The sequence below is a fragment of the Podarcis cretensis genome (assembly GCF_951804945.1).
Source record: "Podarcis cretensis genome assembly, chromosome: 4".
NCBI classification, from domain to species: Eukaryota; Metazoa; Chordata; class Lepidosauria; order Squamata; family Lacertidae; genus Podarcis; species Podarcis cretensis.
The window spans coordinates 34,050,609-34,062,784 of NC_137173.1; the positions used below are offsets into that span (position 1 = coordinate 34,050,609).

Here is a 12,176-nt window from a genome sequence, read left to right on the forward strand (position 1 = left end):
CACCCATACAGTACACATTTGAAGATAAACATTTGTTTGCTATTGCAAAAACAGCACACATAATCATGCATTATTAATTTTAATTGTCAAGTTACTTAGCAAAGGTTGTTCACATATACCAGCTTTGGAAGAGGTAGAAAATTCCCCCTGCAAAATATGCAGCTAACATTTATTGTAAAATTGTCAAAATCAGAGTAGGCCAAAACTGCGGCATGTCTCAATCCATACATTCCATTAACCAAACATAGGTTGTTGTATGCAGACACAGAGCAGGTACATCTGCTTAGTATTTCAGTGTAATATGAAAACGCTAGAAATGTGATTGTCCCAGAAATGAAAGGAAAAGCCTCTTCCTTTATATATAGCAGTAGACCCTTTTTATCTATTTCCAAATTAAAAGATGAGAAAGGAATCCTCAAGGCTTATTTCCCTAAAAGTACAGGTAGAAGAGCAGTTCTGTTACATTTAATAGCACCAATGAAATATGTCCTTATATAAGGTCCACCAGGAATACTTATAGGCTGTAAAAGCTGGTTCAGTAGAGATACATAATCCACTGAGAATCACCTCCAATAGTTTGACCTAGAAGCTTGTTGCTACTCTGTGGCTTCAATTTTTGTGCATGCCAGAATTCATTTTGCCTCAATCAATAACCAAATTCATTCAAGATCAGTTTCTATCATAGTAAGAATGCTGAGCTCTCACATTTTCACCTGCTATGTAACAATTGCTATAAAAGCACTAGAAACAGGTTCTAAAAGATACTGAAACACAGCACTCACTATCATTCTAAATTAAAATAAATACTTAAACTAGTTATCTGAACTTCTTCACAGAAATAAAATCCAAATACTTGCTGCTGGTAGGGTTTCTATAATACTCCCCTTCAGCCTTCTCTTGAAAAAAAAGTTTGCATGTGAATTCTATTTAAGGGCCTATGCACACACTGTTCTAACATTTTCTTATTTGCCTTGGAGAACAGCTTGTGTTGCTGTTATTGCATTATAATCCCAGCCTGATAAAAAAAAAGTTTGATAAAAGAACTCTTAAGAGGTCTGAAAGCTGTGTGACAAGTATATTTCTAGCACAAGCCCACCCTATCTGAAAAAAAGCATAGAAAAGTGAATACTGATCACTAAGAAAGTTAGCATATTCAGAGACAACATCTCTGGCTATTAGGCATAGTGTCTTTTTTTTTTTTTAAAGCGCTATCAATTCTCCCTGGCAGTGATTGCAGCAGTTGAAAGTTATGTTCTCATATCTAGTGTATGGGTGAAACCGTCCAATATTCTTCCTTGGGGAAAGGAAAGAGGATGGTGAAGGCTCAGAAAAAGGAAGTTCTGGAGATGCTTCTGTACAAGTGCCGGGATCCAGCATTCTCAGAACCTGCAAGAAAATAATCATTATGTTATGGTGAAAGTCCGGGAGCAGTGCATTTTACATGATGAGCTTCTGAACTCCTTGCTATTAAGCAAACCCTTACCCACTTCATTAACAACAGTAAAGGTAGGATGGGGCAATGTTTTTATCTCCAACACTGTTCTGGGCTGGGGGAGAACTGCTGTATGTTGAGCAACAGGTATGGAAACTCCAGCGATCAGGAATCATGACTGGTGGCAGAACTGCTCCAGCTGCCCCAGCGTCTTTAGATGCAGTTTCTTCTGCATGGGTAGAAGTCCTGCATTCTAATATACTGCAACAGTTCAAGCTGTTTAGGGCCAGGGCAACTGTCCCCATCTTTCACTGAATGGACAGCCCATGTAAGCTGGGATTTCTTTAGTTTGTGACTACAATTTTGTATTCAGAGTATGATAGACCTGTTGGGATAGGGTTAAAGGCTCAATAATGTAGCACCAGTTGATACAATAAAGAAGATAATGCTTTGTGTTTTCAGAAGATGACATTGAAACAGCATAATCTTAATGCTCAAGAGAGTAAATTGAGAAATCTTTAATAAAAATATTTTTTTTAAAAAAGGTAAATTGTGAGGCCAAAATGAAAGGGTTTTTACCATTTCAGCCATTTTCTCAGCAGGTGTGTTGCAGAGTTCTGTCAGCGAAGAGCCCTTTTTGGGACTGTTAGTGCTATCAGTGTTTCCGAGCAGGTGTGAGGTCACTGCTCTCGCTAGTTTGTGGTTGACAGCTGCTAATTCTGCTGTACTATGAGGCTGTGCGCTAGGATAATAAGTTTGCTGCCTTCCCCATTGCAGAGAAACCAGCAGCTCCTCCAGCAATCTGTATAGAAAATAAAGATAATAGTTTATTTTGGTGACTAACATTCTAGACCACTGTGAAAAGATTTACCAGGGTAAGTAAGGAAGGTGGGAGACAGCATTCAAATGCAGAAACTACCATGCTAAAAGGAACATCGTACAGCTTCTGGACAAAGTTTCTGATTGGAAATCTTGCATGAAGGACTGGGGAGACCTTGAGCACCTCCAGAGTCCCTTCCTGAAGCAGAGGCTATGACAATGTGTGTTAGAAGAATCCCAAGCCATGAAATGGTATGCAACGATAAACCTGTTGATAGTTAAGAAGACGTAAAAATGCTGTTCCCTACCCCCACCCACAAATATGGATATGAATGACCCACAGGTGCAAATGGGGAAGGAGCTGTTAGGAGTTGGGGGAAAACCAAATGTTCATACTTCTGTGCAGCAATCATTTCTTGGCGAAACTGGTCACGTTCACTTAACAGATCCTGAATTGCACTCTGTGCATCCCTGGTTTGACGCTGGAGAACTGCTCTGGAATTAGTCAGCTCATCAGTCATCACTCTGTAGAAGAAATCCCAAATGTGTTTCAGACAGGTAAAGGAATTTATCTACTTAAAATCCTAATTCATGTTACATTAGCAGATAACTTGCTGTTTACACATGAAGTGGTAATGCTTACAGGATGCACCCTGAATGGCTATAACTGAAAAATAAGAAGAAATCAGCTTGTTGATCCGAAGAGTGTTATTATGACACTCTTAGCCTGCTCCCCACTCGGGAACACTTATTTTATTTTCATAATAACAGTGCAAGGTATTTATAATTTAAAGTACCGTATTTTTCGCCCCATAGGACACACTGGCCCATAGGACGCACCAAGTTTTTTTGGGGGGAAATAAAGGGAAAAAAATTTATTTCCCCCCCCAGGCGCTTGTGGGGCCGGCAGCGGGGAGAAGCGCTCTTCTCCCCGCCGCCCGCCTGCAGACCAGGTCCGGGGACAGCGGGAAGACGTGCTGCGCCTCCCAGCTGTCCCCGGAGCTTACTTTTTTGGGGGGGGAAATGAATAAAAAAAATTTTTTCCCCAGCCGCGGCTGCCGCCCCAAGCCTTGCGCACACGTGCCCGAAGCACGGGGCACCCTCCGGAGGGCTCCACGTGCTGCAGGCTGCCGTCCCAAGCCTCGCGCGCCCGGCAGGACCTCCCACCGGGTGCGCAAGGCTTGCGGACACTCGCCCGAAGCACGGGGAGCCCTCCGGAGGGCTCCCCGTGCTTCGGGCGGCAAGCTGCTGCCCCAAGCCTCGCGCGCTCGGCAGTACCTCCCGCCGGGTGCGCAAGGCTTGTGGACACTCGCCAGGGCTGCAGGCTGCTGCCCGCAAGCCTTGTGAGCCTGCGGGAACTCCCGCCGGGCTCGCAAGGCTTGTGGATAGCTTCCTGAAGCCTGGAGAGCGAGAGGGGTTGGTGCGCACCGATGCCTCTCGCTCTCCAGCTTCAGCGAAAGCCTGCATTCGCCCCATAGGACGCACACACATTTCCCCTTCATTTTTGGAGGGGAAAAAGTGCGTCCTATGGGGCAAAAAATACGGTAACCATTTCACAAACCACCAGGGCACTGTACAACAACATAAAATAATTTTTAAAAGCATACAGAAAATTTTGAACAGCCACATCGGCCTGCTAGCATAAAAAGTCAAAAGAGAGGATGCCTGTCAAATCTCTGCTGGAAACGTCTTCCGTAGGATGGAAATGGTAACTGGAGAAACCACCACCCACTCCCCTCTGGACTGTTTCAGTGATCAGGCTAGGATATGAATTAGACTGAAAGAAGGCAACTTTGAGTCAGTCACCCTGAGAACGTAAAATTGCTGCACTGACACCTGAACACCTTATCCAATGCACCTTATTTACTTTCCTATTGTGCATGGACTTATCCAGCAAGGTGCAAAACAGCAGCAAGGAGGAGGGGTAATTCTGGCCAGCTACTTCTTTGGGAACCAAACTTCTAAACTGCTTTTTATCTTTGGGGCTTTGCTGGTGCTACTTATCAAGCGCTAACTGAAAAACACTGTTAGGCTTGTGTATCTTTTTATGGTACAGTGGTGCCCTGCAAGACGAATGCCTCGCAAGACGGAAAACCCGCTAGACGAAAGGGTTTTCCGTTTTGGAGGTGCTTCGCAAAACGAATTTCCTATGGGCTTGCTTCGCAAGACGAAAATGTCTTGCAAGTTCCTACAGGTTTTTTTTCCTTCCCCCCCCTTTTTCTAAGCCGCTAAGCCGCTTATCTGCTTATCCGATAAGCCGATAAGCCGCTAAACCGCTAATAGCGCTAATCCGCTAAGCCGTCAATGGGCTTGCTTCGCAAGACGAAAAAGCCGCTAGACGAAGAGACTCGCGGAACGGATTAATTTCGTCTTGCGAGGCACCACTGTATTTAGAAGTGTAAAGCAAGACACATCTGGGAGTGGAAGGCTGATACTTGGCCTGCAAGGAAAGAGGAATTGTGGATCTGCTGCATAGAAACAGGCTATACTCTCTATTCAATCTCATAAGCAAGCCTAAGAGGGAAGCAGCTTGGGGTCAGCAAGATGGGCTAAGTCTACGAGGCCCCCAGTTATACTATTCAAAGTTATATGCAGCACAGGAGCAGCAGTCCTCAGAAAGCCCAGCACTTCCAGCCTTCTTCCACCTCATCAGTGGCATCTCCAACTGCACTGCTATGCCACTTGCTCAGGTCTAGGTTGTTGTGAATAAGACACGAGGAGTTTGACAAGGCTTTCCTTACCCTCAACTTTCTTTTGGCTCTTAGCACCCAAGGATCCATCTTAATCTTAAATGGTCATCAATCCCCCACAAATAGCTTTCCTGTATCCCACACATGGGATCCTTGCATGTCCTCTAGGGGCTAAGAATGGATTTATGTTCAACTCAAGAACTTCCACTCAAGGTGCAGATTACCAGTTGTAGTTCAGCAACATCTGGATGGCCAAAGGTTCCCCACAGCTAATGTATCAAGACAGCCTTTATAAAGTTGCATTGAGGCACAATACCTGCTTGCTAGAAATTTGCTCCTCCAAACATCACACTGTATTGACATCCGCTCTAATTGCTCAGATAATTGAGACACATTTCGCCCTAGGGCCTCATTTTCAAGTATCAGTTGGTTTTTTTCACGTGCCATGCGTTCAAAGTGATACTGCAGGTCATCCCCCACAGAAGCAACAAGTAACTTCTTCAACTCCCGATTGACCTAAGACGAGACAATTATTTAACCATTCATCATGTGTCATCAAGGAATATGATCAAGCTACCCCTGGTTAATATTGAAGCTATCAAGTACAAGATGCTAGAAGACTCCCCTTCCAAGCTTAGCTGACTTTCATAATAAATATATATAGGACACATCACTAAGAGACAGATGTGTATCTTTAAACAAGATGCCTGGATACCCAAACTATAAGCACACTAATACTGTATGCTAAGATATTTGATACAACTGTAGCTGCTTAAAGTAACAAATACTAAGGTGCAATTTGCTAAAAGATAAATATATACAGTGGTACCTCTAATTGTGGACACGATCTGTTCCAGGGTGCTATTTGCACTCCAAAAAGTCCGCAACTAAAGCGGCGCTTCTATGCAAGTGCGGAGCGCGATAGAGTGCTTCTGCGCATGTGTAAAGTGCGCATAACGCTTCTGCACATTTGTGTGTGGTGAAATCCAGAAGTATACACTTCCGGGTTTGCTGCGTTCGCAAGCTGAAAAGATGCAACATGAACCTAACGCAACATAAGGTATGACTGTATACATATTTCAGAGGCTAGTTTGCAGCTTCAACATGTTGAGACCAATAGCTTTCATGTTGCCACTTCCATGAATTGCTTCTACAATGTCATACCCAATTAGCTGATCATATTGATCTCTGTAACGTCCTTGCTTCCAGAAAGCATTGGAAACTATGAAAGTTGCATGTCTCCATAGCACCATAGGATCAAAATCGTGTGGAATAATTCAGCTGTTCAAATGTGCTGGCTGCTCATATGGTCTCTGTATGTTTTCCCCTGTGGGACAAATAGCTGCTTGGGGTGGGTAGGATCTGCTTATGTCTCCACATGGGTGCTGTTAACTTTTTTTTTTTAAAAAGGGCAATCCTCATCTTGTATCACATCTAGTTTGGTCTTAAACAACGAGTGTGTGAACCATCTGAAAGCTGCACTCCTGGCATTTTTTCATAGCGGGTAGAAGGAAAGGAAAGACTTAGTAGACAACTAAAGTATATAGCAGAATTGGCCCTTAACATCCATGAGCAGAACAATGAGGATGAACAAATGTTACTAACTGCTGAAAGAAGGTAGAACAATACATTTTCCTCAATTTAGGCTTTCATTTGATGTGCACCATCCAAAATTACTGTGATAGAAACTTGTCCATTAAAATTGCTTGCAGGCTTCCCATAGGCATCTGGTTGGCTAGTGTGGGAACAGGATGCAAGACTAGATAGGCCACTGCCTGATTCAGCAGATCCCTCTTCTGCTCTTAACTGATATCCCATCTACTTTATCGCCTTTTCTTTATGGTCAGCACAGCCACAACAATCCCAATGATACATTCAGGACTAATTTATATGTGGTTGTGAGCTTATACACTGTCCAAGAACCCTTACCCGCATAGGAACTCCACAAAATGAACACTCCTAACTATTGAACCAACCCATATACATTTACTGATTTTCCAACAGACACAGAGCTGGCAGACAACTACTGCTTTCCTATGGGCTGGGGCTTAAACTATGAATTTATTAAACAAGACACTGAATGTGTAGCTCTTGTATACGGATATGGACTTTTTAATTATAATAGATACCATCAAGGTCACCTCTTGATCAGCCACCGTCTTATAATAAACACTCATGTCTTGTGCCTAACTCTAAACACACTAGGAAGGATATCCCATTGGACACAACTGAACTTACTTCTGAGGAAGCTTCCATAAGAGTGTGCTATTTAGGATGGAAGAAACAGGGAACATATTGTTGAATGGGGTTTCCTCTATCTTCCCATGAACCCTTCTAAACATCAGATAGTTGTTTATTTCTTTGACATCTGATGGGAGGGCGTTCCACCGGGCAGGCACCACTACCAAGAAGGCCCTCTGCCTGGTTCCCTGTAACTTCTCTTCTTGTAGTGAGGGAACCGCCCAGAATGCAATATGAATAATTGTTATATTGCAGTTCCCTACTGGGAGCCCCGGTACAGGGCAGCTTTTAAAAGGAAAAAAAGTATAATGGATTAAATCCACTTCTTGGTTCCTCACCTCTGTTTGCACATGGAGCTGATTGGAAAGGCCTTCCTTATCCTGTAGCAATCTTCTTTCGGAGTTCTTGAGCTTTGCTATTTCACTTCTAAGCTCTTTTTTAGAACCCGGAATTTCATCTAACAGAGTGAGGGTTTCTCTTTGGTGTCCTGAAGACTTGGGCATCTTTGCATTTTTGGTAGGAACTACATGGTTTATAGCAGCTTTGGGAACCAGGATTCGCACAGCTTCAATCTCCACGGCCGTATCACCTTTTATCTTCCCTAGTTGAAGAACTCCAGGACTTAGTGAAGGAAGAGCTTTCTTGTGTGGGCTTCGATGGGCATGATTGGCTGAGGGCTGGATTACTTCAACAGATTTGGGCGGTTGCTCCATTTCCATGCCATCCCCAGGTCCACGGATGGGTGAGGTGGCATATTCAGCTGAAGCTTGGAGAAAGAAAGCAGAAAAGTTAATGCAAAAAAAGATATTTTGGTGAGATAAGTACTTGTCATTGTGTTGGTCCAAAAGCTTCTGTTTCTTCATTGCATCCCCTCCATTGTATGCGACACTGTTAGCCAAGTTTTTAAAAAGAAAATTGCATAACTAGACATAAGACCAGTTTAAGAAATTGTTTGTTAGTTGATTTTAACAGTGGCCATATTTACACATTTAGTACTACCCCAAAATATGATAGTTTGAAGCAGATTATCACTCAGATAGAGTGATACAATATAGCAGATTTATTTTTATTGATTTAATGTCTGAATATCTGTTAAGAAAGGTTTTGTTTATTTGATATACTTGGCAATAAAAAATATTAAGTAAAAACCCTAAATGATTAGACCTTGCAATTACCATACATTTAGCCTACTTCTTGGTCTAAACAGATAGTTTTACCAAAGTCTTTCCTTTGAAGAATGCATAGTTTAACACAACATTTGTTTTTAAAAAGGATGAACACTTACTGTTTACTGTATTCTGTAGTGTTGTCATCTTGTTGATGGAGCTTCACACACAGCAGGTAAACACTAAGCAGAGGAAAAAGAAAAATGCATAAAATCTCTGTTGTATATTTTAGCCTCTAATTCTTCTGAGAAATATGCCAAACCAATAGTGCATCTTTTATCAAGCCATATTGCTCCAATCCAAAAAGGCAAGCACTGTTTAGAAACTTCCTGCACACGTAACCAATGAGGGTGCAAATATACACCCTAGTTGTGTGAATTCAGGATCCTTATGAATTGCTTGGCCACAACCTCTGTGGCTGTGAATGGTGGGCACAGTGGCTGCTGTTATTCTAAGTTTGCTTGGTGAGTGAGACAGACCAGAAGTGATGAGCAGGGGGCATTAGAAACATGAAAAAGCAACAATAATGCAATTATCTAGCACAGTGCATTGCAGTTGCTGTAAAGAGGAGAAAAGCAATTAACTGGACTACCAAGACATTCAACAATTTTCAAGTGGCCTGTGTGTGGGAAGTTTAGAAACCACTGCCTTCTACCAAATTAGATTATTGGTTCTTATAGCCAGGGGTGGTGCTAGGTTCTTCAAAGACTTGGGGACCAGGCTTATGACACAATGTTGTTTTTTTAAATAATTGTGTTTTATCCATAGATCTCAGGGTGGTTCACAGTATAAAAAAGATAAAAACACAAAACACATAATAAAAACAAGAAAAACACATTTAAAAGGCTACAGGATGCATACAAGTTAATATGTTAATTTATACATATAGATGCATATTTAGGTCAACTTCAGAAGGAGAACCACCCTGTAAGCAAAGTTTTTTTAAAAAAGATTTGGGAGCAGGGATGGAATAGAATCAATGCCACCTCTGTGCCCAGCATGCAGCTCAATATTGTCCGTGACTGGCTGTGGATCTCCAGTCAGGGCCTGCATAGCTGCAAAAGGTGAACTACCCAATACAGTTGGGCAAAACATACAAGAGAGACGAAGAGGTTACTTTCAAACACTGCACCAGCTCTGGGTTGGCCCAACACCATAGAATGGCAAGACACAAAAACTTAAGACACAGTGAGACTCTTATTTTGAAACAGGAAGTTGACTAAGGCTGCAACACTAATCATACTTTGGCAGCAACTTTCACTGAACTGAGGCGGTTTAATGTGAACAAACATGTTCAGAATCAGGCTAGTCAAGTTACTTCTCTTCACCATCCTGGCTCATGACAGGACTTTTCACCCATCAGAAACTGGCCCTTGAAGCTGTTGTCTAGAGTCTTACAGTTTTGGCATTCTTAATAACTGACAAACCCAAAGAGGTAGAAATTGTGCACTGGAAACTCAGAAACTAAGTTGTAGTGTCCTATACTAGAAATAAAATTCTTTACCTGCAAAGAGGCAATAGGATGATGCTTCTTCCACAGGCTGTGTGCCTACCACAAATTCTGCAAATGTGTCAGATTTTCACTTTGTATCTTAAATCCCTTCAGCCTCATCTCACTGGAAGCCTACACTCCTATGCACATTTACCTGTGAATTAGTCCCATTTGAATTCACTGGGTAGGACAGATGTCAGCCCTGAAGGATCCACTTTTACTAAAAACCCTCCACCAGCTTGAGCCAGGTGAAAACGACATGCGTTTCAAAATTAAAAATTCTGACCCTGTGAATTTGTTTTGAGCACTAGAACTGAAGTGAGCTCACAGTCCTCACACACTGATCTCTGCTCCCAAGTCTCTCCCAGCCCCCACTTCAGCAGCATAATTTGGCATTTCGTTGTCATTGTTAAAACAACTGGGAGTCAGAAATCCTCACCCATCTTTTCCACGCCTGCTAAAAACATTCCTGTTTAGACAAGCCTACCCAGGTGTTTGGAAAGCTGAGGTAATTTTAATTTGTTTGAGTATTTTAACTTTTGCATGTTTTTAAAGTAGGGTACCCCCCCCCATTTCATCTTTTGCAAACCGCTTTGATTCCCCCCCCCTTGTTTACAGTCAAGAGGTGTAGAAATTTTATGAAACAAAAAAACAAGCCCACCCAGAAGCCTCCCGGTAGATCCTGATCCACTTTCTGCCAACATCTGCTAAGCAATATACACAGTGGCACAGTACCACACCCGAATGAGAAAAAAACGATTCTGGCTACCCCGCAATACACTTTCGATGAGATCTACTTCCCAGGATGGGCAGTTTGGGAAATGCAGCAGCAGCATAGCAGTCAACCTTCCTTTTTTTGCGGGAAATTCCCTTATTCCAGCGTCGTTTCCAGCTGCTATCCCGGATTGTTAGATATCCCGTAGACTGTCCCCGGGACAGGTGAGGCTGCTGATCCCTTATTTTCGAGGCTCCCCGGGAAAGGTGAGGCTGCTGATCCCTTATTTTCAAATCTGAAAGTTGACAGCTATGAGCAGCAAGTTGCTTCGCTACGAGGGAATTCAACAACGCGTGAAAAGGCATAGTTTCTTCTCACCCGCCGCCGCCCAGGCCGCTCCCGCACCGCACAACACTCCCCCGACTTACCACCGGACCGGATTACTTGCGAGTAGTTTCCCTTGTCGCCCCTCTCACTCCCTCGCCATCTCTCTCACTCGTCCGCCTTCTCTAATCAACTTCCGCTCTATTGACTTCCGCGTATAGAGGCATATCTAATAGACTGGCGCACAGAGGTTAACTTCCGGATTGCTTTCGAACTCCACGGCCTTCCACGTCGCAGAGCCGCCCTAACAAAACCAGTTGGGAAGCCCCGGGTTTTAGTGTACCGTTGATTTGAGTGACACCTCTCTACCCTGCCTAATATAATATAATATAATATAATATAATATAATATAAATGTACTAGCAAAGAGTTTGTTCTCTTTTCTAACTCCAAGACTTATTTCCTTGGCAGAAAGGCAACAATAAAACTTCAAGCCCATTTGCAAAGCTCAGCAGGGTCCGGTATGGTTTCAAATTGGATGGGGCACCGCATGTTGAGATGCCTGCATTGCAGAGGGTTGGACTAGATGACCCTAAGGATCCCTTCTAGCTATATGATTCTATTCCTTCATTTCTCTACCCCCCCTCCCCCCCACGGGCAGCTGTCACTTGGTAAAGGAAGGTGGAGCGGGAGCAGGAGCTTCCAAAAGAATTTATGAGGCATGACCGCGAGAGAAGTGCGCATTTATTTACTCTGCAGTTTCCTATCTCTACGCTTCCGTGCAACATCACAGCGATGACGTCCGCTTTTGTTGCGCTCCGTATGCTTCCTTTCAGTGAGGAGGAATAGCCTGGCTCTATCTACCGTCAAGGCCTAGAGCGGCGCTTACTCTGAGCCAATCGTGAGTCACCGCCAATGGCGGTTTCCCGCTTTCAACGGAAGTTTATTTTCCGCCACCGCGTCCTATGCGCGCGCCGGGAAGGAGGCGTGGCTTCGGTTGCTAAGAAGCGGTTTTGGTTGGCGGGCGGGCAGAGCTGGACCGTTTTGTTGTTGGAGGGAGCTAGTGTTGCTTGGGCTGAGGCAGAGGAGCGTGAAGGGCAGGCGAGGACTGTACCATGGTGAGTGGGGGTGGGGTTGGGGTTGGAATGATGCATTAGATAGTCGCCGTGTGTGTGTATATATAATGCTTCTGCAGTGACTCCCATTGAGGGATGGCATGTTAGCGAAGAAATGGCGCTTAATAGCTCCTCAGTGGGGGTGATTTTTTTGGGGGGGGGGAAATGTTGTGTTTTGTGACG

At 43.6% G+C, this 12,176-nt stretch overlaps 3 protein-coding genes across 4 annotated transcripts in view; 1 reads left to right on the top strand and 2 right to left on the bottom strand.

The window, feature by feature from the left end:
- SLC35A5 (solute carrier family 35 member A5) overlaps positions 1 to 12,176 on the bottom strand; it is a 340,246-nt gene that overhangs the window by 112,827 nt on the left and 215,243 nt on the right. The window lies entirely within an intron of this gene.
- On the bottom strand, positions 64 to 11,165 carry BLZF1 (basic leucine zipper nuclear factor 1). The gene is made up of 7 exons (XM_079973977.1): positions 10,984 to 11,165; positions 8,468 to 8,530; positions 7,521 to 7,948; positions 5,258 to 5,457; positions 2,648 to 2,776; positions 2,012 to 2,234; positions 64 to 1,386 (listed from the first exon to the last, which is right to left on the bottom strand). Exons 2-7 carry the CDS (start codon positions 8,493 to 8,495, stop codon positions 1,201 to 1,203), a joined length of 1,194 nt encoding a protein of 397 aa, XP_079830103.1. The 5' UTR covers positions 8,496 to 8,530; positions 10,984 to 11,165; the 3' UTR covers positions 64 to 1,200.
- Positions 11,826 to 12,176, top strand: part of NME7 (NME/NM23 family member 7) — a 65,272-nt gene continuing 64,921 nt past the window's right edge. The window contains exon 1 of one of the 2 annotated variants that reach the window (XM_079973999.1): positions 11,826 to 11,996. Coding sequence is in view for 1 of the 2 variants with exons in the window: in XM_079973998.1 (XP_079830124.1) it covers positions 11,994 to 11,996 (3 nt within the window). In the remaining variant the exon portion in view is untranslated. The remainder of the gene's footprint in view (positions 11,997 to 12,176) is intronic. The other variant, XM_079973998.1, reaches the window with a different exon arrangement.